The sequence below is a fragment of the Camarhynchus parvulus genome, chromosome 2, assembly GCF_901933205.1.
Source record: "Camarhynchus parvulus chromosome 2, STF_HiC, whole genome shotgun sequence".
Taxonomy (NCBI): Eukaryota; Metazoa; Chordata; class Aves; order Passeriformes; family Thraupidae; genus Camarhynchus; species Camarhynchus parvulus.
Genome location: NC_044572.1, coordinates 44,129,236 through 44,153,928, shown reverse-complemented (window position 1 = coordinate 44,153,928; position 24,693 = coordinate 44,129,236). Strand labels below are relative to the sequence as shown.

General features: G+C 39.5%; 1 protein-coding gene across 1 annotated transcript; it reads left to right on the top strand.

Moving 5' to 3' along the window:
• Positions 1-643: 643 nt before the first annotated feature.
• TOPBP1 (DNA topoisomerase II binding protein 1) lies at positions 644-23,692 on the top strand. Its single transcript, XM_030943414.1, is given in 29 exon segments — positions 644-657; positions 980-1,067; positions 1,672-1,806; positions 2,352-2,495; positions 2,990-3,171; positions 3,389-3,582; positions 4,399-4,578; positions 5,487-5,656; positions 6,172-6,335; positions 7,258-7,505; positions 7,794-8,113; positions 8,903-9,075; positions 10,105-10,316; positions 10,878-11,052; positions 11,054-11,168; positions 11,899-12,072; positions 12,982-13,091; positions 14,115-14,238; positions 14,619-14,765; positions 15,254-15,350; positions 15,940-16,132; positions 16,941-17,167; positions 18,250-18,413; positions 19,362-19,476; positions 20,000-20,163; positions 21,060-21,200; positions 22,082-22,171; positions 22,620-22,781; positions 23,125-23,692. Coding segments are annotated over 28 exon segments (4,545 nt in total). The 5' UTR covers positions 644-657; positions 980-986; the 3' UTR covers positions 23,269-23,692.
• The last annotated feature ends 1,001 nt before the right edge of the window (positions 23,693-24,693 follow it).

Below are 24,693 nucleotides of genomic sequence, written 5' to 3'. Positions count from 1 at the left end.
TCTGCGGGACATGGAGGAAGGTTCTAGATGCTGCTCAGAGAAGCCACCCCAGGTACCAAAAGCCAGGCCTTGCAAACCCAACACGAAGTATCTGAAGGGGGCCTGCACGGAAGCCAGAGAGGGACTCACAGCCAGGAGCTGCAGCGATGGGACAAAGAGTAATATATATAGGGCATAAATTGAATAATATAAGGCACAAATTGAAAGAGGGGAAATTTAAGTTAAATATTAGGAAGAATTTTTTTCCTGTGACAGTGGTGAGGAGCAGCTTGCCCAAAGAGGTTGTGGATGCCCCATCGTTGGCAGTGCTCAATGCCAGGATAGGGTAGAGGATGTTCAGTGGGACGTGTCCCCGCCCGTGGCACGGGAGGCTGGGGCTCCAGGTCCCTCCCAGCGCGTTATCCCTGCGTGACTCCCTATATCCCCCTCCCTCCCCTCCCCGCCCCCAGGGTGGCGCTCGCCCCGCCCGCTCCCCCAAGCGCGCTCCCAGCGCCCCCTGCGGGCGGAGCGCGGGCGCGCAGCCACGCGGCGTCCCCGCTCCCGCCCCGCCCACATCCGCCGAGGCCCCGCCCCCTCAGCCCCACCCCGGCCTCACCTCCCCCGTGCCGAACCCGCCCCGCGCCTGCGCAGTGCCAGCAGCGCCGCTTTCCCGCGCGGGTGAGGGGCTGGGCCGGCGCGGCTGCGGCGGGGCCGGGTCCGGGTGTGTCGGGGTCGGGAGCGCCGTGCACCCGGTGCCCAGCAGGGACCCCTCCGTGCGGGCATTGGGCCTCGTGGGGAACAGGCCTCCCGGTGGGGAAGGGGCTTTCCGGTGGGGAAGGGGTCTCTCGGTTGGGGGCCGGCCAGTCCCCGCCCCTCCGTGCCCGTTTGAAGTCGGTGCCGGGCGGCGTGTGCTGGGCCCGTGGCCCGAGAGGGACAGGGACGAGAGGGCTTCCGGGCTGCGGCGGGAATGTCAGGGCGCTCACTGGGTTTTGCTTCTTAGTTGAAGGATGAGAAGTAGCAAGGAGCCGTTTTTTGTGAAGTTCATAAAGTCTCCCGGGAGCTCGGAGTATTTTTCTAAAGCCCTTGAGGTAAGTGGGTTTGGTCACCTGGGTGAACTTGGTGAACTGACATGTGATTTCTGTGTCGTAGTTAGCTGTATGTGCCATACAATAAGATAAGTTATATGTGAACACCTGGAAATAAAGCTGTTTCTATAGCAGGGGTGCTTAGTGTGTAATAAAGCTTAGTGTGTAATAAAGCTGTAATAAAACAAGAACAGTTTTTTTGGAGAACCTCATGAAATAGCTTCAATTTCAAAACCCTGTGATATGTAGGGAGGGACATGTATGCTGGAAGGCCTGGATTGTGGTCACTCATCTAAGCACAATCTTTGGAAGGAGGCTGTGCATTGTTTTACACCTTGGGAGGTTAGTTGGGAGCCAAAGGCACCGTATGGCAGGATCAGGTCATGAAGGCCTCTGTGCCAAATATTTGCCAGAATATTCTGAAGACTCAAGGGAATGAGGGGGACACCCAAGAGATGTTTTAGCCCTTTCTTCTGCCAATACCTGTTTGCATGGTAGCTTTGTTGTGAGCTGTTTCAAGGACGTGCACTTGTGTAGTTTGCACAGGATTGCTTGTTAATTATTTACTAATTAAATAAATATTGTTGTTCACATCATTTACTTGCAGTCTATAAAAGAATTCCAGTCAGAAGAACATCTCCAAATCCTTGAAGAGAAAACAGTACTCAGTATAAAAGAAAATGATAAATCACTTTACATTTGTGATCCTTTCAGTGGCGTGGGTTTCAGTCATCTCAAGAAGGTATGTCACCCAGCAACTTTGAGCTCTGTTCTTTCCTTTTTAGAAGTACTCATGTCCATACTTAGATCCTGCATGTTCTCTCCTGCACTGAGTGTAGCAGTGTGAGCTTCATCCTGTATTTAGGATATAGGATGAAGCAAAGCATAATGATTATTTTTAAATATTTGGAAAAGTAAGCGGTACGTTTGGTTCTGATTCTTCTGGAGTCCCTGAGCTGGGTCTTACAGTATTTATCTCCTGATAAACATGATTTGGTTTGATCTGCAAGAAATTGTCTAGTGGACAAAGATAGGCTAGCTGGAATTCTTTGGCCATAGCCATAGCATAAGCTGCTTTTACTGAGGCCAGAAAATCTACAAGGATTGTTCAGAAAATCCAGAACTGAAAGTAAAATCAAACCTGTCAGCTACCTGGAGGTGCTAGAGAAGGCGGAGGACAGACCAAGAGCCCTGCCTTCTTCAGAATTCAGGGACAAGGAAAGCCTTCCTGATGCCAATGTACCCTCTGCTTACTTCCTTTGTGCTTTTCCTGTTATTTTATTGCAGCTTGGTTGTAGGATTGTGGGACCACAGGTAGTTCTGTACTGCATGCAGTCACAGCGGTGTGTCCCAAGAGCTGAGCATCCAGTGTACAACATGACCATGGCCGATGTCACCGTGTCCTGTACCAGCCTGGAGAAGGACGTGAGGGTAAGGCCTTCCCAAGGATGGGTTGTTCAGCTGGTTATTGTTGATATTTGCTTTGTATAGTTCATTAGTAAGACAGCAGTCAGAGCATGTATGTCTCATTGTGTCTAGATCCATCAAGTCTTCTGTAGCTTGTAGACAATGTGTAGTTTATTCACATATTAATACACCTCAAATATGATTATATACATTTACTGTATTCAGATACCTTTTTCTAATACAACCTAAAATGGCAACCATTTGCAAAATTTTGCTCATACAGCATAATGGTCATGTTTTTATTTAGGGTATATATTATGTTCAGCTTATCATAAGTGCAAATAAAATGGAAATTACAGTTATGTTTTATGGCTTTATATCCAGTTAATATTTTTTTAACTGTTTTTAGGGGAAATAATGGACAATTGAAATCCATGTTCTTGGTGTAAGTTGAACATGACTGTCATATAGATTCTTTTTTCCCCTGATGATTTTCTCTATTTTTTTTCCCCATCCAGGAAGAAGTTCATAAATATGTGCAAATGATGGGTGGATGTGTATACAGAGATCTCAACGTGTCAGTAACTCATCTTATAGCTGGAGAAGTTGGCAGCAAGAAATACTTGGTAGCTGCTTCCCTGAAGAAACCTATTTTGCTTCCCTCTTGGGTTAAGACATTGTGGGATAAGTCTCAGCAAGGGTATGAAAAAAACAAAACTGATTTTGTTTTGGGTAATAGTAATTCTTATGTATAGACTAGTTTCTTTTCCTAGCTGATTTTACTTGCAAAATAACTTTTTTCTCTCTTTAATTCCTGTAGCATGATGAGGTACTAGTAATTCTTATGTATAGACTAATTTCTTTTCCTAGCTGATTTTACTTGCAAAATAACTTTCTTCTCTCTTTAATTCCTGTAGCATGATGAGGTACACTGATGTTAACATGGAAGACTATGCCTGTCCTGTGTTCCTTGGCTGCACGATTTGTGTCACTGGCTTAAGCAGCTCCGACAGGAAAGAAGTGCAGCGCCTCACTGCTGAGCACGGTGGGCAGTACACGGGGCAGCTCAAGATGAATGAATGCACTCACCTCATAGTGCAAGAGCCAAAAGGTAAAACTGACAGAATAAATGCTGCTTTCACTTCTGGAGTTGAAGTAGTGTGAAGGTGTGTAAGCACAGGAGCTTGAACTGCCTCTGTCTGCTTTAGTGTTGCTCTTACTGCTTCTCTCTAGGGAATCACTGTTGATGGAAAGAGTTACACAGGGCACCTTTGCTTTCCTTTAAAGACATGAGAAAGAGAACAAAAGAGGAAGAAAAGCCAGAGATATAGATGGCATTTAAAGAAAGGAAAAGGGAGAATCCTAGAGGGGATAAAGAAAAGAAAAACTTTTTGGGAGAGCAGGATAGGACGTAATTTGTACTGTGATTGAAGTTGGATTGTGGCCTGATGTTTTTTAGCTGGTTATTCTTTGTGCCTTCCAAATTCCCTACTAAGGTAAAATGAAGGCTCCTTTTCCTTTCTCTTGGGAAGATGAAAGGATTTTAGTTTTATTGTGAGAAGAAAGGAAAGGTTTTCGTTTTTGCCTTGATTTCCCTCTCTTTGCTTATAGTGAAATATGCTGGGACTTTTTGCCCTTTTCTTTTGTGTGCTTGAAAGCTTTAAAGCCTTTTTCCCCTTTTTGTTTCTTTAATGCCTTGTCATACCATGGGTTAGCCATCCATGAGATTTTTCTACTCTAACTTTAATTACAACATAAGCAGCTTATCAACAATCTAGTATAACATAATTTGTCCATTAAAATCAGTTATTTGAGTTTCTAAATTTTCTTAATGTCCAATCGTCTTTCAGCAATCACTGTTTAAAGCTTTGATCTTTTAATGATTGTGACTATTTATTTTCTTTTACATTTTGTTTTTATCTGGAAGGTCAGAAGTATGAATGTGCCAAAAAGTGGAATGTGCACTGTGTGTCTGTGCAGTGGTTTTCTGACAGCATCAAGAAAGGCTTCTGTCAGGATGAGTCGATTTATAAAATAGAGGCTGGATCAAAACTAAGTAATGCGCCTAGTACATCAACACCTACAAATGACACCAGCAAGCCTCCCAGTAAGTGAGATAATCTAAAATGTGTTTCAATGATGTAGGAAACATTTGTGTTAAGGAAAAAGAACGATTTTGAGATGAGAAAGGTGCTTGCTTTTATAAATAGTGGTTTGATAGTTTGGGTTCTCGATTCAGTTTAAGCTTAAAACATAACAAATTGCTTTTATGCACACTGAATATTCCAACATGTGTAGACTTGAAATATGTGGATGATGGATAAAAAAAATAAACTTGAATTAGGTGTATGATTATCTTCTTGAGAACCAGTGGTGTATATCTGTATGTCCTAAAAAAGCACAGTTGTTTGTAGATTTAAGTTTCAAACATCTGTTTATGAGTTTAATCTTACAGCAGTCTTGGGGTGGGGGGAAACAAATAAGTTTTTATTAATATTTTTCTATTTAATTTTTCTTTATACACTTGCTTTTATTTATTCCATGCTAATAACAGAAGGACGGTTAAAAGTATTTTGTAGCACACGTGGTAGCCTAAAAGATATAGCCAGCTTTAATGTGCATCCATGTGATGCTGACTCCTCTTAAATTAAAGTTGATTTCTCTACAATAAAGAGTCCTGTTTAATTTAAAAAGTATTTCTATTAGGTGTCCACAAAGCTGGAATAACAGCTTTGAAAACAAGTCTCATTGGATGCTGTGTCATGAGTGCCGTCCTTTAGGAAATAAACAGAAGATGTATCAGCACTCTTCTTAGTAAGATGATGCTCAATCTGTGTGTAAAGAAACCCCTTGTTTTAGCAAAGGTTTTACTTACCTAGTATTTTTCATTTTTCAGACTTTACATTTCCTTATAGCACCACAAAATCATAAGTGGCAAGTCTGTATTTAGTGAAGCAGTGGAGAGAGCTGAGCCAAATCTAATGCCTTCTTTTTTAATTTTATTTTTATTTAAAGATCACGCCTTTTCGGATGTCAGCCACATTTCCAATATCAATTTGAGTGGTGTTAATGAAACTGCATGTAGTTCAGCTATGAGCAGCAGACTGGATCCTGTTTCTAATGAGCTGGAAAACCTGGACATAAGTTCTTTTCAAGCCGCTGAAGATTTGTTAGATGGGTGTCGAGTATGTTTAACGGTGTATACTTTGAAATGTTCCGTTTTAACAATGCCAAAGCAACTGTGTTGAAGCACTAGCACTTTCTGCTTGAGTAAATCGTTTCCATGGTCAGCAACAAATACTGGATTTATTTTGTGTCCTTGTGTGTGTGTGTGTGTACCTATCTGTGTGTGTGACTATAATTATATTAAAAATGTAGTGGAAGTATAAAAATTTACATTCGTAGGCGTCTGTATTTAAACATTAGAGTGAATGGGTTCTAGAATTAGTGTGTGGGTTTATTTGGGTTTTTTTTGTTTATGCAATTTCAGGGGTTTGTTCCATTAGTAAACATTGACACTTAAGCTAAATTAATCTTTATAAATGCTTAACTTTTTTTGCTGCTTCTCAGAAGTTGCAGCACTACTTTGTGTTCTGCAGCAGTAGAAACAAATTATGCCAAAAAATTCTACTTTTTTTATTTTTTTTCTTGGTTTTTTTACATTTTTAAGGCTTTTTTTGTTGCTCTGTTCTCTTTATAGATCTATCTCTGTGGCTTCAGTGGCAGGAAATTGGACAAGATGAGAAGGCTTATTAATTGTGGTGGTGGCATTCGATTTAATCAACTTAATGAAGATGTTACTCATGTCATTGTAGGGGAAAATAATGATGAGCTGAAACACTTTCTGGACAAGACGGCTCACAGGTTGTGATAACTATATTGCTTAAGGTCTAGTTACACCTCTTTTGCACCTCTGGGGTCCCCAGCACAGAAAAGGCATCAAACTGTTGGAGTGAGTTCAGGGGAGGGCCACCAAGATGGTCAGAGGGATGGAGCACCTCTACTGTGAAGATGGACTGAGAGGATTCGTTTGAGAAGGATTTGGGGTGACCTAATTGTGGTGGTCTTCCAGGACCTAAAGGGAGCCTGCAAGGGAGGTGGAGAGGAACTTTAGCCAGGACATATAGAGACAGGACAGAGGGGAATAGCCTTAAACTGAAAGAGGGAAGGTTTCATTTAGGTATTAGAAAGAAATTCTTTACTGTGAGGGTAGTGAGGCTTCTCTGGTTGCTCAGAGAAGCTGTGGTGCCCCATCCCTTTAAGTGTCCTAGGCAAGGTTGGAGCTACCTAGTCTAGTCGAAGATGTCCCCTGCTTACGGCAGGGGGGTTGGAACTAGATGATCTTTAAGTTTTCTTCCAAACCATTGTATGATTCTTTGAAATCACATATTGTTTTGAAACTACTATGTACTTCTTGATTTAAATGAGAAGACTTACAGCTGGTGGTAGTAAGTATGTCCACATGTGCTTTTCAGTACTGTATCTTTGGGTAGGCATGGGTAGAAAAGCAAGTGTTCTTATTGGTGAAAAGAGGTGTTAATGTGCATTTATTAGTGCATTGAAGAGGAAAAACTTGGCAATACAGCAGTGGCAGATATCATTTATGTTATAGAAAATAATTGTGAAATGCTCTGTTCTCTGACTGAAAGAATTAGTCTTTTAAGGGTTGTAAATTGACCAAAGTTTGCTTAGTATTAGAATTACAGACTTTGTGTGTGTATATACGGTTTTTTTTTTCCAGTCTGAAACCTGCTGTAACTTGTTTCTATAACATTTTATTTTATAGGCCTCATATAGTGACAACAAAGTGGTTGCTGGAGTCATTTGGCAAAGGTTGTCTATGTCCAGTGGAGCACTATATCCCTCTAAACTACCAGCTGTTAGAGAATCCAATTTTAGAACAACCTGGAATGAAGTCAATTTTTCCCAAAAAAAACAGTCTCTTGAAGAAAGATGCTGTGAACATTGTAAAGCACCAGAAAACTGCTGAAGATGACTTCCTCTCTCAATATGCAGATAACTATTCTGCACTAGGTATGTTCTAGGCTCAGCATACTGTAGAAAATTTAACTGCTCATAATTAGCATTTGAGCTTGCAGAATTTCCTTATTAAAAATTCATTCATGTTTAGTATGTTAACTTCTACTTTGTGTGTCAAAATTCAAATTTAAATAGGCCTATATGGAACAGTTTTTAAGTAAAACCTGGCTGAAAACAGCACAGTCCTGTAATTTCTTCATGAAACTGTTTTAGGTTGTCTTTGATGTTCTTGTCAAACAATTATTATGCTTGGTTCTTTTTTATTTTTCTTTAATCTTTCAGGTGAAGTTGAAAAACTGACATCCAGAACCTTCAGTGATGTTACTAACTCAACTGCTCAAGGAGAGAATCAACCTTCTGTCTGTAATGGGTCTTTGGCAGAGTCTTCTGCACTGGCTGAAGGAGGCTTATTTTTCAGGAAGAGATTTCTTCTTCTGGGTTTTGGTGAAGAGGACGAGTCCTGCCTTGCAGATATTATTAAGGAGAATGCTGGGGAAGTTCTGCCACTGCAAAGCAGAACCATTGCAGACTATGCTGTGGTACCTTTATTAGGGTGCACTGTGAAGGCAACTGTTGGAGACGTCGTCACAAATACATGGCTGGTAAGGGAGTTTCACTTCTTCAATTCCTAAATAAACAGGTATCTCTATTAGAAATTTGTCTTGTCAGAATGCAGTTATGAATGGCTTAAATATAAAGATACTGAGATAGCAGCCTCATTTCATTTGAAATGTGCTAAACAAAAGCCTTCATTAAAGCCTCTGCATCTGTAGGGTGTCTTATCTGTTTCACTTCATATTCCACAGGACTGTTAAATAGGACTGCATTGTCATGACCCAGGCTTATATGAGGTCTGACAGCATTCTGTCTAAATGAACTGTAGAAGGAGCTAGTTGACTAAAAATGATTTGATACTTTTGTTTGTTTCATGCTTTTTATAGGTGTTTTTTTTAAATTTGTGGCAGAAGAGCAAGTCTTTATAGCTGAAAAATCAATACTAGCTATATTTGGCAAGAGCCGGCCCATGATATAGGCTACCTGCTGTTAGCAGCTTTCAGGATTAGGTAACTTCCTGTGAAGTAAATCTTTACAGACCCTCAGATCATGTACTGAACTGGAAACCTCCAGCTTTATGGGAACCTGCAGAGTTGGAACTTTAATAACTGAAAAGTTCTGAATAATGCTTCAGTACGTCAACCTTGACAAAATACTGACATGGTCTAAAAAAAGTTTGTCTGATCCAATGGGAAATAATTTGTCTCAGGTGTGATGATGGAAGCACAGTTGCTCATTGTTGAGTCCAGAAACACTGTTGTAGAGTTGCTGAAATCTTGTTGGCTTTGTTACTGTTTGGCTTGATAGACATTTTTATGTTTTTCACCTTCTTGAAGATAACGTGCGTGGAGCAGCAGGCCCTTTTAGATCTCCGATCCAATCCACTTTTCACACCAGTCCTGGTAATAGAAGGAGCTACCCCTCTGGAAGATTGTGTTCTTTCATTTAGCCAGTTCACGGGTGCAGAGAGAGACTCCCTTGCTTATCTGGCAGAACTGCTGGGAGCCAGGTACTTCTCCTGTCACAGTTTCTCCTTGTTCTTTCAAGACCCAATGTGCTGCCATTATGCTTTTCATTTATTCTGTACAAATATTGGAGTTAAAGCTCTTTTGAATTCCATCCATTTACAAAACCTGGTGCTGAAGCAATGAGACATCATTATATAGGTCTTTAATTTTGCTCTCTTTTAAGTAAATATGGTCAGTACTCACACAGTCTAATTTCTACCAGAATATGCTCAGTCTTGTATTTTTCAGTGACTGAGCGTCAGCAACTTTTACTCTGCTCGTGAACCAATCAATGCAAGTCAGGTTTTCAGATCTGGCCTTCCAAGTTGCTCTTTGGTTGTCTAGGAAAGGACCACTTCAGTACTATCTGGCTTTGCCTCATAAGCATGGTGAACCCCATTCACTATCCCAGCTCCTAAGAAATGGTGTTCTATTTGCTTAGAGTTCACAAAAATCTTTGAAAATCTTTAAGAAAAGCATGTTTATTCATGGCATAGCAAAATAGCGTAGCTTAGAGTAAGTATCATTTGATCTGGTTTGTAGCCTGTTCGAACTAAATTCTTTGCTGATGAGTTCTCAATCCTGGCATCTTTTTGCAAGATTGTATCATAGATGGTAAGAGAAAAACTGTAATATAAAGAAAATTGTTGTTCATTTGGAAGTGATGCTTGTTGACTCTGGAAGGGAAGCAAGCCTGTTCCATTCATCTTGCTGAAGAATGTTAGGCCCAGCATAGAATTTGAAAATGGGATATTGCTGGAGGCTTGCTGGAGTATGAAAAATATTGTTTTCAATGCTGGTAGAAGTGAAACATTACTGTGTAACATTTTTTGGTTTTGTTTTGGGGGGTATTTGTGGATTTTTTTTTTCCTTTCTGCAGGTTAGGCTGTAAAGTGCAAAGTGGGTTGCCTTAAATATCTACTTCTATTGGTTCTTCTTCTATTGTGAGAATACAACTTTTAATAGTATAAATGTGCCCTAGATTAATGCTGTTTATCACTAAATGAATTGTTTTATCAACCTAATTGTAGAGTCCAGGAATTCTTTGTGCGGAAAGCCAGTGTGAAAAAAGGAATGTTTGCCAGCACCCATCTTGTGGTGAGAGAACCGAATGGCTCCAAGTATGAAGCTGCAAAGAAGTGGAATTTGCCAGCAGTCACTGTAGCTTGGCTTTTGCAGTCTGCAAGGACAGGAAAGAGGGCAGATGAAAGCAAGTTCTTGGTTGAAAATGCAGAGGCTGAAGGTTGGTTCTTAGCAAGTTAGGGGATATAATTGTGTCATTGTAATGTTTGTTCATGCTAAAGAAAGCAGGTGTGATGAAATTTTCTTTCCTAACACCTTCAAAGTATTAGAGCTAAAGGATATTTTTCCAAATATAAGGATAGAATTGTAGATTGGTTTGAGTTTGAAGGCACATTAAATCATGTAGTTCCAACCCCTTGCCATGGGCAGGGACGCTTTCCATTAGATCAGGTTGTACATGCAATCATGGTGTTGAGTAGTGATTACAGAAATGATATTGTGTGTTTGCTGCAAATCTTGTGGAGCCAGTGGGCTCTTGTGGTTATCAGTCAGTTGGGATTCAAGCTTAGTGTCTCAACTTTGTCCTTTTTAACATGTATGCTGCTCTGTAGCTTGCATGAGGATTGATTAGAGATCTATCTTAGGACTGCAGACTTGTTAGTCTGCAATGATTTGATGACTCTCAGTTCTTCATGGTTGCTGGTTAAATAAGAGTGTATGGGCTCTGTGTTCAAATGGAAAACCAGTTTACTTGTTTATGTTTTCTTTGTTTCTTTTAAAGACATGGAGAGTTTCATTACTCAGCTTAGCAAGACACCAGCGACTGTTAAATCTCCTGATTTTGAACAGCCTATTCATATTCTTGAAGCTGGAACAAAAGGACCTGTGACCCCCCTTGATATCAACAGGTTTCAGAGTAAAGCTTTCCAAGCTGTAATCTCTCATCATACTGGGAAAGACAACTCCTGTTGCACAAGGAGGACCACTTCAGAAAGAACCATCTTTAAATCTTGACACACCATCAAAGTTTCTTTCCGAAGACAAGATCTTCAGGCCTTCTTTTGATGTGAAGGTGATTTTTGCAAACTTTTTAGTCTGTGTGGCCGGCACTATTTAACATGTGCATAAACTTTAAACAGCACAGAAACCTGTGCTTTTACCCATTTTTGTGCTGTTCACATACAGATTTCCCCTTTTGAACAAAGCCAGGAAAACTGGCTCATTTATTTATGTAGGTTAGTTAATGTCTTGTGGACTAAATGTATTGAATAGTAAGTGTTGTAATGTCCTTAGCAAAGCTCCTTTGTGCTTATTGCACCATATGCTTGTGTGTCCTACACCTCAGACAGTATCCAGTCTGTGTTCGTTGCATCTAGAGACTGATAAATGTGAAAAGGCACCTTGGAATTGCTCCATGTATTTGTAAACAAGTGTTTGCATTTTCTGATAAAATGCTGCTTTGATGGTATGTTTTAATGTAATAGCTTTAGAGCAAGGTGCAAGTACATTAAAGTAGTTGGTTGAGGGTTTGATCACTGGCTTTTCCATGAGGGCATTTCTCAGTGATGGCAGTGAACAGAGAGATTAATAAACTGTTGTCTTCTTGTTTTGCTTCTGCAGACTCTAAGATTGGGTTTGCCTTGTACAGCTTTTGTGCAGTGGTTCTACAGTTGCTCTTGGTCGTTTACTGTCCTGGTTTAGGAGTATGAAGTCCTACTGTATTTGTAAAATTTGCACTTGAGTGAGAATTTTGTAAGGTGTTCATTAAAGGCAGTCAGTTTCTTTTTTTTTTTTTTTGGTAGGATGCTCTGGAAGCTCTGGGAACTCCTAGAGGTCCTGAACAAAGAAACAGGAAACTGAGCACACCTCTCTCCGAAGTCATTGGCAGAAACTTGAAACTGGCACTGGCAAGCAGCACAACTCACGCAGCAGCACTTACTGCCAGCCCTCAGTTGGCTGCTGCACAGCCAGAAGTGGTAGGAAATTTGGGGATTTAGTTGCTGGAGCATAGGTTTAAATAAGAAAAAGCTTTATCTTTTGTGATTTAAGTTACAAAGGAATTTGGGAATTGTTATTTGTGATAAATTCATACGATTATGTGTTCTTCAATGACAGTTAAAGCAATGTAAGATAGAGGAATTTCCTTATGGAAGGCAAAGAATTTTAAAACCTTTTTCTACTATCTGCATTACTGTCTTGAATATTAAGCAGTTGCTAAGTAAAATGGCATATAAATATGTACCAATTTAGACTCTGTAGTATTGGAATGAGATACCACACATAAGAAATTCTCAGGTTCCAGCTAAACAGGGTTAGATATTTTGTCTTTGACTGAAGTTTGGAGTTCTTTATTGATGCATGTGTCTTCTTTTCCTGCCTTCCTCTGTCCTTAATAAGAGAAGTGAGAGAAAACAAAAAGATATAGGAGGAAAGGGAGGATTAATGTATTGCTTGCCATGTTCGTGCACTGTTTACTGTTGGAGGGGTGAGAAAGCTAATGACCTCTGGAAAGGGAAGACTGCTACTTCTTGTTTTGTAGCTCCTTAGTCTTACTTCTCTCATTCCTCTACAGTGCAATACTTCAGTAGCATCAGGTATTCATAATTCATTTCAGTGTTCAGCCTGTGATGAAAGGAACACAGAGTATGTTCTAGGGAGACTGGCTGAATCTTTGTCTTGGCATTCCTAGTGCATGGTATGTTAATGTATGCTGGGTTTTGAGCATGGGTAGGGGAGCGTCAAAACCAGAGGAAGTGTGTTTATCTTGCCTTTGTTGTCACTGTATATTTTACTCCATGCTTCACTAAGTATTAAAGTACTTTCATTATTGATACAGAAGCCCTCTAATCATGACTCTCCTGTTTTTATCCCTGCTGCTTGACCAGGAAGAAGAACCCAAGCCTCTAGCTCATGCTGTTATATATGTTAGTAAAAAACTTAGTAAGAGGCAAAGGGAGCTGAATGCAGTAGCAGCTTCTCTTGGAGCAGACTACAGGTACCAACCAATACAATGGCTTCTGAGCTTTTGCACGGAAGTGGATTCTAATAACTTTGAGTCTTTGCATCCTATTATGCCTTTTGCTACAGCTAAACATTACATTTCACCATCCTAAACAACATTACAAGTCATCCACTTGTAGTGTGAAATAAAGCCATTTTCCCTGCCACATCCCCAGTCCCCATGTTCTTTGTAGATCCTTCTCAGTATGACTGTTTGTCCAGAAGTCTTCTTTAATTGCAGATTTTTTTTTCTACTTTGGTTTGAAGAAATTTAGCTTTTGGATGGTTTAACATTTGCTTTATATTTTACGTTTTGAATCTAATGTGAATTTGTGTATGTTTCTCCCTGGCTCAAAACAAGTTATTTTCTTGATTGTAAGCATGACTAAGTTAGAATTCTTAGAAAAGCTTAGGAAAAATAGGTTATCATGAAAAGAAACTACAAACTAACATTTTTGATTTAAGACAGAATTCTGCTTCCACTAAATGTGTTTTGTTACTGACTTTTATATAAGTGTTATTCATGGTGTGAAGAAGGTTAGCCTTATGTTTGGTAGTACCTTAGAAATGCTGAAGATACTTAGATTAGATAGAAAATACTTGTTTTTATCAGTTTAAAGATTAACAGTCCTCATTTTTGTTTATTTTGAGCTTCAAGGATCAGTATTTCACTTGCAGTTCAATATGACAACAAAAGAAAAAGCTCTTGCCCTCAATCACACATTCTTTTCAGAAACTGTTTTAAAATTCTACTTAAATAAAAACAAAACATGTAGCAAAACCCCTACTTTCCATATGTTTATCCTATTTACTTTTATCTTCTTCAGGAATGCTTTCAAAACACGTTGAAACTGAATGCTGTCATTTCTGTCAAAGAGAGCGGGCTCATTGTTTATTGAGGCATAACAAAATAGGCAAAACTACTTTAACTTGAACAAGGGGACAATTTTTGAGCTGGATTTATGATATTTTTGGATAGAAATTCCATCTTCAAGTTGTATTTTTTTCTCTTTTCCAGATGGTGCTTTGATGAAACAGTAACACACTTCATCTATAAGGGCGGACAGAATGATAACAATAAGGAGTACAAATCTGTTAAAGAACGGGGTATACATATTGTTTCAGAACATTGGCTTTTAGAGGTATGAAGCTTGTTTTGTTCCCTGTTTAAAAGTAGAATGAAATGGAGGCTTAAAACCTCCAAAATATGGCAGTGGGTTTTCTGTATGCATTTATTCTAAGCATGTATAAGGACTGATATTTTGCATCCTGCTTTGAATTAATAAACTGAGTGATCTCTTTTCACTGATGTACATTTACATTGTTCTCCATAAGGAGAAAATAAATTCTCTTCCACTGAACACTTCTGCTGCATTTTTCCCAGAATGGCAACCACGTTTTTCTCCTTGTATGAAGTAGTTCTTTTGACAGTGTTTTTATTGTACTTTTCTTATGTTTAGGTGTGAAGTTTTTTATCTCAGTCAGTTCTTCATCTTTCTCTGATTAACTGGTGTTATTACAGAGTGCCCGAGAGTGTAAACGGCTTCCTGAATCTCTATTTCCTCACACTTACAATCCCAAAATGAGCCTGGACATCAGTGCAGCGCAAGACATCAGGCTCTCCTCCTCCTCCTTTCTTTCAACTGGAAAACCAGCAGAGGAAGATGAGGTACGATGTGTGATAGCAATGTGTGTTCCATGATTTGAATTCAGTTAATAGTTATATTAACATAGTAACAAAAACATTGATACTAATTCAGCAATGTCCTGAATCAGGTTTAGCTAGTTGTTAATAGTAGCTATTGCCGGTGTTCTGTAAGGTTTTTCTGCATTTGTAATACTCATCTTCTAGGGTGATGGAAAAAAACTCAGGCATTTCAGCATTTGCTTTCCAGATTTGAAAAGATAGATATCTTTTCTTTTAGGTAATGAGATCCAAGGTGTGAACTTGCTTTAGTAGACATTAAGATTGCAGAATTGAAGTTGTCATCCATGCTACTGTTCACTGTTCAACTGTCATTGCAGTAGCAGAAAGGTTAGATTTACTATTTACTCTGAGGCAAGATTAATGATCTTCAGAATTTATACAAGTGTCATACATGGTTAAAAAGAAAAAAAAAGGTGTTTGAGAAATCTGTTTGTCTTCATTGGTTTTAGATTATTCCAGAGGATGAAGATGATGTAACTACTGACCAAATAAAGGAAACAGTCACTGTAGGGGAAGAACAAATTGTAGGAAGTGAATCCAAAGGAGGTAAATGTAAATTGCTGTTTTCAGAATATTTATGGACTATCAAACTATCAATATGAGCCTTTGCAGTTCCAGGTGTTGAATGCTAAGATCTGGAAATATTAGATAGCATATTAATATACTGGTCAAGTACAGCTAACTTTTATTGCTGCTGGATGCCAACAAAGGGTTTTCCTCTCTCTTTTAAAGATCTTGACAGCCCACAAGAAAATCATGGTTAGTCATTGGAAGATACCTAATTGCCATTTCTTTGTTTTTGAAACATTGAAGTTCATCCTTAATTTAACAGATTTTTGGTTTGGAGTATATATTATGTAATTAAATGTGTTATTATGGATCTAAGATTGTGAGAGGAGATTCAGAACTGAGCCAAATGGAGATTTCTCCTTGTGTCTAAGAATAGGTGACTTAGGGCATATATAGTTTTCCTTGATATTCTTGCCCAAGTACTTTTGCTCTTTTTAATGTATAGTCTTGGTCCTGGTGGAGGAGGGAGATTGGTTGGAATTTCAATTTTCACTGAAACGGTGAGCAGTTTCACTTGTTTCAGTATAAGAGTTGCGATAGTATGAGTTTTGTTTCTTCTCCTAAGTTTTAACCCAAGCACTAGAAATGAGGGAGACCTTCCAGAGGCAGCTGCAGGAGCTCATGTCTGCCACATCACTAGTGAAACCACAAGGGCAAAGAGGATCCCTTTCAAGGAGCAGCTTTGATGGCTCTCCAGCCACTCCCGATAGTGCACGGTCTGTGCGAAATGGCCGCAGTAGGGTCTTGGAAGCTCTAAGGTATGAATTTGTATTTAAATGTATCTTGTTTTGTCCTTGCATGTATTTAGACATTCATTGAAATTTGAATAGGTCTCCAGGGTTTTCAAATGTATTGTCTGTTTCTACTGATGTGCTTGAGTTGCTTCTCCTGCAATTCAGAATCTTTAACTGGATGTGCTAGGTAAAGTCAGAATATTGTCTTAATCCATAGTGGGTATCTTTTGTTTTTTATAAAAGCCAGACTACTATGACTGGTTTTAATGTTCAGGTTTTGAACTGGCTTATTTTCCTTCTGCTCAGATTCCTTAGTGTTCTTATAGCTTTTGAAGAAAGTGTGTATGAATGCTTAAATAGGTCATAAGGAAGTAGTAGGTATTACTGCAGAGCACCTCTGTGAATGTTTCCTCTTTTATTTTTCTTTTCTCTCCAAATGGAGAATAGGATTTGAACTCCATCAATACTGATGTGCAATAAGACAGTAATGGAACCCTTGCAAAATAATTAATTTAGCTTGGTGCCTATTTGCAAATAAATAGGCTTAATAAAGAGTAAGGTATGCTGATTGTATAATAACTTATTAATATGCACATAATAAAAAATATCTACTGGTATTTTGGGTGCCCGTTTTCAGCCATGCTGACACTTAGGTTCATAAAGCCAAGGTGCTAGAATAGCTTCTGTACTGAAATTTTCCCATTTCCCAGCCATAATTTCTAATAACAAGGTCACCTGGGTTCTGCAGTTGATGTGATTGTTAACACATTGCCTTCTAGAGTGGAATTCTTTTGTAAAATGAGTGTGTAAGGTGTCTTGGTTTTTCCCTTAGGCAGTCCCGCCAGGCAGTGGCAGATCTAAACACAGAGCCATCCCAGAGCGAGCAGATCATTTGGGATGATCCTACTGCGAGGGAAGAGAGAGCAAGACTTGTCAGCAACCTTCAGTGGCCTAATAGTCCCTCTCAGTACCTTGAGCAAGGTCAGAGTAACACCAATAAGAACGTGGATGAGTCTGCCCTCAAAGGACCTGTACCTGACGCAGAGATGGCTGGTATAGGTAAAATTACAAATGCAATATCCTTGTTCTGTGCAATACCATCCATGTGGTCTTTGGGACTTCTAAAATACAGTAGCATTTGAGTTATGCTTACAAAAAAAGTGAGCATGGCATTTCTCAAAGGCCAAAAATACAATTTCACATCTTTGAGCTCCATTATATGTTGCTGTTTTTTAAAGAAAAGCTTTCCCATTCATTTGTGGTCAAACACCGAGGCAGTGCTTGTCTAAAAATAGACTGCTGTGGCTCCAAAAAAACACCAACAACTTGAAAGAGTTCATAAAATTTTCCAAGTTGTTTTGATTTCTTTGTTTTTTTGAACCACAGCTGGCTTCCAGGTAACCCCACAGGTAAATGTAGTGGAATTCTAATGGGAATACTATGAGCAAAATCCATTGTAGTGGAAATATTTATAGGTGAAAAATTGGGGTACAAGATGAACTCAGGGACCCAAAAAAACAAGATGTGTCAAGTTACTGATGGACATGCTTGGGTCAGGATTTGGTAAAGATATTTTATTTATGTTCCCTGTTCCTGAAGCTGAAGTCTGTTGCCAAGATTAAGGAAGCAACATACCTTTTCTGCCAAAACCAGATGTTTTTTCATCTGTTTTGCTTTCTTTCTGTTCTGTGATAGCAGAATCCTTTATTTTTCTCTCCCTGCTGCCACCAACTCCTTTCCTGAGTCTACTTGCAGAGTTTCTGTAGCAGCAGTCTTCCTGAAAACTGACCTTGTCCTAGAGGAGGTTGAAGAAAATTAGATAATTCTATTCAACTGGTTTTTGTTTCAACCAAATCAGTGCAGTTTAGCCAAAGAAATCAGATCATTTGAGGTTTTCAGGTATTTTTTTAAAAGCAAGGCATTCAGGGACATGATTGCAATATTGCTGTTGGTGGTTTGTGGAATAAGGAAGAGCATCGTTATGAATGGCAGGTGAAATATAACTGTACATGTTGTACAGTGTTTCTACTGATGTTGTATGGGTAGATTGTATGGGTTTTTAATTTTTGTTACATCTTTTACTTTATACATAATTATATTCTTCCAAAGGCAAGTCATGCAACACCACTTTACTTTCACAGCTGTTCCTGAGGCTGGGCATGGAGATGGGATTCTTCAGCCTTTCAATCCCATATGTAGAGATCCCGAAACGCCAGTTAAGGATAACTTGATACCTACTCCACAGGCACCCAGCATTGCTTTCCCCCTGGCTAACCCTCCTGTGGCACCAGAGCCCAAAGAAAAGGTTTGTCAAATGGAAATATATTTATGATGATTTGTGTTCCGAGAGATGCAGTTATACTTAAAGAAATTTTGAATTTGATGATAAATACAAAATGGGCAGATCTGGATTTAAAATCTTGAGGTGGATTACTTTTGTACAGTTCTATTCTATTCTCTTTTTTCTATTATTTTCATTACTCCCCCTTCCTTTGAAATTTTTAACAAATAATATTTGCTAAAAAAATGAAGCTTGCTTGTTTAGAGAAATGAAGCTTTTTGTCCCATTAGTTAGTGCTGGGATGCTAAGGCAGGCTTTGGAGTGAAGAATTACTATGTGTGCTACTTGGAACTCCTCCAGCCATGTTAGGATGACAGAAAAAAATTAGGCCTTTGTTTCTTTGGTGGTATCTGGAATTTTATGTTTTGGTACAAATGGGAAATTATTTTTCTGCCAAAACCTGGTTTAAAATTCTATTTTAGTTTGAACTTGGAAAGGGAAAGGAAAATGATCTTATAGTCTTACCTGCAGCGTGTCACTTGATGCTCAAAGTTTCAGCAGCTGTGTGTCTTCAGAGGCATAGCATGTCATCTTAGTGGAAAGGCCCTCAAAAAATATAGTATTCTGACTTGACAGAAAGTGAATGAATGAGGCAGTGTGATAGATCAGTGCTGATTTCTTCATGTGTTCAACCTGGCATTCCATGGATGTGAATGAAGGATTACTTGTTATGACAGATTAGTTCAGCTGTGCCCTGAAGAAAGGGGGAACCAAGAGGATGTTCAAGCAGGAGCCTAAGGATAATATGATAAGATCCAAGCTTTTTGTCAAGTTACTGACAGGTTTGGTTCTGCTTTTCCCAGCTACAAGAAAACTTAATATATAAATAAGCCAGAATATTTGGCAGAGAAATATTCAGCTGTCAATCTAATAATTCTGTCATATTTTCAAAATCTGTTACCGTATTTCTAGGCTGTTACTGAAGATGAGAAGGCTGATGAAGAAACAGAAAAAGTCCGTAAATTTCAGCTGTCTTCTCTTAATCCTCAAGAAAGAATTGATTACTGCCATCTGATTGAGAAATTAGGTACCAGATATTTGTGAAATGCAAAGAATAGTATGTGTCCTTATGTGTCTGCTCAGCTGTGGCTTGTTGGGGAGAAGAAAGGGCTTCTGTTAGTGACTCATCAGATTTGAGGTCTCAAATTTATGGCTTTCTGTGCTTGTGAGCAATTCTGTGAATATAGGGTTATTATTATGTGAGTGATCAGCTTTGCCATAAAACAGCAATGGTTTTGTCTTCTGATAGTTTTCTTTTAGCTGTCTTTACAACAGCCTCATTCTTTAGTGTTGGGAGTGCCCAGGATGGGCTCTCTTCTGGTGTCTCTCATTCCTGTCTGTGTTGCTGTGGCATTTTACAGAGCCACTGTTTCCCGGCTGCGTCTCCCTCCCTAGCAGCTTCTGCTCATGTCATTTCAATGACAATACTCTCCATGTAAATTTGAGCTGAGTTTTTGTCTGAATTCAAATAATTCTCACTTAGAGTTGATCCTTTCTGTGTGCAGCATGATGCTTAAATAATTTGATTGCAATTCATTCCTCACTTCAAGGTGGAATAGTACTTGAGAAGCAGTATTTTGATCCGAGCTGCACACACATTGTTGTGGGACATCCTCTTCGGAATGAGAAATTCTTGGCTTCAATGGCAGCTGGAAAGTGGGTGCTTCACCGTTCCTACCTGGAGGCGTGCAGAGGAGCTGGCTGCTTTGTTCAGGCACGTCACCCTAGCACTAGGACATGAGTGTGTTTTACTTTTTTGCATTTATTTTTGTTTTGTAGTACTAGGGAAAGACAACTTCACAAAACCAATTGCTAGTTTAGGGTGCCCAAGCCCTGGGAGTTTTAGGGAATCCAAAATCTGAGAGGTTTTTGGCGAGTTTTGTCTGAAAACTAGCCCTGCACCAAACCCCTGATATAAGATAAATTAAATACCTACGCTTTTTATAATTGTTTCTTAAAATTGAGTCTTGGAATACCTTTTGGGAAATTCTCACTATTATCAGCTAAATTTACATGGCTCTTGTTAAACTAGGAATAAAATATTGATTCTTTCAATAAATGAACATATATTATTTGTAATTAATTTCATTTTATAACCATGTACATAAATATTTTTGAACTCTACCTCTTCCAATGCCTTCCCAACTGTTAATTTTAAAGTTCTCCTGGGTCAGACAGTTCTTTTACATTGACCAGGCTAACTTTAAAGTAATGCCTGTAAGCTGCTTCATATCCTTATGTATTAAAACTAACTTTAATTGTTTTGGAAGATACTGCAGAAATATAATCAGTGGTATCCAGTATAGTGAGATGCTTTGTCCTGCTGTTGAATTGTAGATGTAACTGCAAGAGGAATCAGGCTGTGTGCAAGACTTGATGTCACAGAAAACATGAATTAATTTAGCTAAACATATGCAATTCAGAGCCATATCTCTAATTCTACCTAGAACTGTTTTGGCTAGATAAAATCCTTATATGTATATAGCTAGAGTGAGATGAGATTTGTTTCATGGTTTTTGTTTTCTATTTGGTGTGAGTTTTTAAAATCTATTTTTCTGCTGATAAAGTTGGCAGGACTGCTTTGTAATCCAAGCTTATGATTGTTTTCAGGAAGAAGACTATGAGTGGGGAAGTAACTCCATACTTAATGTTTTGTCTGGAATCAATGTAAACCAGAAGAAACTAGCACTGGCAGCCATGAGGTGGAGGAAAAAAATTCATAAAGGGAAGCAAGAAACAGGTGTTGTTGAGGTATGTAGATAACCCTGTAATGTGAGCTGTACAGTGTGGATGGACAGGACAGGGATTGTCATCAAGAAACTAAAAACTTCACTGCCAGGGGAAGGTTCTGTCTTGCAATTAAAAACAGAACATCTTGGCTTGATATATTCTAGTTAAGTAATTTTGTTTTTTAAAAAAGTTTCTGTAATGGTAGATTAAAGCTCTTAGTCTCCTCTGAGCCCACTGTTCATGTTTTGCAAGGCTGGAATGTGCCTACTTCTGTATGTAAATGTCCCTCAGCCAGGGAGATGATGTTTATTCTTCAGAGCTCTGACTGGTGAGCTAACCTAACTCAGCTCTGCTAGGAAACCAAAACTGGTTACTGGTTTCATAGTCTTTCAGTGAGACTTTTGGAAGTGAGACTTGAGCTCCCCAAAGCCTTTCAACTCCTCTCAAATCAGGCACTGCAGTTGAGGATTCATTGAAAGATTATGTTTCAATTATGTCAGGAAAAATCTGGTGTGTGTGTTCCAGTAACCTTTTTAAAAGGAATGCTTGTAACAAGTCCCCACATCCTTTGCCTATGTGGAAACCACGCTGAGTGTTCCTAGGAGGCAACCAGTTGGCCCTCTGTGCTGTTACTGTAACCAAGTGCATCCTGGGGGAACAGGGGAAGATGTTTCCAAGTAATTGGTGGTTTTTTAAGATAAATTTTTCAGTGTCTGGTGTTTTGGAAAGTATACTCTCTGCAAGGGCCTTCCCTTAGAGGGGGCTGGTAGCTGTATGTTCCGTGGATTTTTTTTCTGGCATGCATACTTAAAGGCAAAACTGGGTAATTGCAAGTCTTCATCATTAAATCTTTGTACTTTTTCAGTATTGGCATACTTTTGACTGAATTGTCATTTATCTAGGGTGCTTTTAGTGGTTGGAAAGTGATCCTGAATGTTGATCAAACCAAGGAAGCGGGATTCAGGCGCCTTCTGCAGTCAGGAGGAGCAAAAGTACGTAGTTGATTGAAAAAAACAATGAAATGCATATGTTGTTTAATTATTTTTTTCTTTCTGTTTAACTCTGTGCTGGGCATTTTTCATGTGAGTAAGAGGTCTTAATGAACAAAATTGCTTACACAGGGTAGCTGAGACATGGTCAAAGGGTGGGAGGAAAAAGCTTTGTCATCTTCACTTTGCAAGTGGTCAGGCAGAGCAGCTTGTCTGAGGTTACACAAGTCAGTACTGCTGCTGGGAATTGAGGATAGAATTTCTGTCCCCTGCTCTGATGGGAAGGATCACCTTTTTGGACAGGTATGTGATGGTACAGAATGCAGCTGTAAATGGTATTTGATTTCCCACTGGTTTCTCTTAGTTTGATGAGAGAAATTAAAGGTTATGAACTGCATTTGTCTTGGGGAAGAAACACAACTAACTTTTGTGGGTCGTGTTTTGTCTGTAGGTGTTCTCTGGCCATTCTGCATCTCTCTTTAAAGAAGCAACTCACCTCTTTGCTGACTTCAGTAAGCTGAAGCCAGATGACGCCAGGGTGGACGTGGCAGAAGCAGCAGCCCAGGGAGTGAACTGCCTCAAACCCGAGTACATCGCTGACTACCTCATCCAGGTGGGCACACCCAGGGCTCCCCACCTGCCACACTGCCCCAGCCCCCTGCAGGGGATGGCTGCTCTACCAGTCACGGGCCTCCTTTGCCAGGAACTGCTGCCACAAAATACCTGTACTGAGGGCTTTGATCTGTGGCCTCAAATTTATGCTCTAACATGGCTTGTTCTCGAGCTGGCAGTAGGATCTCTTGCAGGGTAGTGAGCTGCTGCAAAACGTGTTTAAAATGTAGGTGTGTAATATTTGTTTTGTTGTTTCGGTCTTAGACAACCAGTGAGCTGTTTCTGTTATCTCAGAAGCTGCTCTTCTTGAGCTCACCCATTCTTTTTTTCTTTCTTTACTGAAGGATCCACCTCCCTCTATGGAGTCTTACTGCTTGCCAGAAGCTGAGTCTTGCCTTCAGAATAACTCAGATCTTGGAATTGGATCATCCCAGAAAAGAAAAGCACTGGGAGAAATGAGCAGAGTCAAGCGATCCAGAATACACTAAGCACTCTGTTCTTAATTTGTACATTTTAAAATTCATATTTATATTTTTTCATTCTTGCCCAAAAAATTAAAAGCTTTGAGTTTCACTTTTAATTTGTCCTGAGATTGAAATAAATTTGCAGTAATGCTTATAGGAAAGATTGCTTTCGTTACCAGTAGCATCTAAAACTATGGCACTAATTCATCCAAAACATACTTTACCTTGTCCCAGCTATCCCATCACTGGACCAGTGATTTTGTCTATGGACACAGTTGTATAATAATATTTCAGAAATCATTTGAAAAATGCTTATCACATCTTTTATCTGTGTGTTGTGGGGAAAATACCAATTGATGAAAATTCCATTGCATTTCCCATATAGTAATAGACTTAGATTTTTACATTATTTTTTCATCTTTTGGTATTTTCTATTGGAAGAGGCAAATCGGACAAAAACAACTGGCTTGTAAATTTTTTGTACTAATAGAGGGTGTAGTAAATTACTTCTATAGATTACAGGTGCTGTTGCTGCCATTCTGAGTGCTAATAAATCTGCTCAGCAAGTGTAGAAACAATTCTGTTACCCAAGAGGTGAAGTTTGTCTTGACCATGTTTTCTATTTGAGTCTGTGACAGGAACCAGAGCCAGACAAAGACTTCAGTTTCTGGCAGCTGGAAATGTTCTTGGTCAGACAGCCAGAATATTTGACAAAGTCTTTGACCTTTTCAGTAACAGTGGGTCTGGATCTATATTTACAGAACTTCATGTATGTGAGTGCACTGTGTTAGTCTAGGCACAAGTGTTCTCATGGAACCTGAAGGGCTGTATTTAAGCAGCTGGAATTACTACAGCCTGTTTGAACAGAAAAACACAGCATCCAGTTGCACAGGACCAGTGGAGTTGTCTGGAAGAATACATGTAACACTGAAGTCTGTGTAATTTACCTCTTTTGTTTTGAAGGCAAGGGTGTATTTTATGTTTATTTTGTAGCTGCTGAATACTGTTTTCTAGAAAGGTTTTACATCAGTATTTGTTGCAGATACAAGACTGAGCCACAAGCATTTAAGCCCTGGGCAACCTGGAGAGGCACTCTGGGTTGGGTAGAACAAACCTTTTGCTGCTTGGGGAAGGGACAAGTCTCCTGAGCTCTGGGGTCTCCAGGTGAGAGAGAACAGGAAAGCAGCTTTTCTTTATGTGCAAGGCTGTACCTTGTGCTTCTGATTTCCTGCTTTAGTGCAGCAGATCTTTTGTCAGTGACCTCTGCAACCTGCTGTCAGGATGACCTGAAGGAATTGTCAGAAAGGACTGAGAATGAATGTGAGGGATTTGATTCTTTTAAAGAAGTGAAATCCATGCCCCTGTCACTGGGGTCTTGGCTGTGGCAAGACTGCTATGTTGAGCTGCAGTAACTACAGCCTTACCATCTACCTTTGGTTGGTTTTTTTG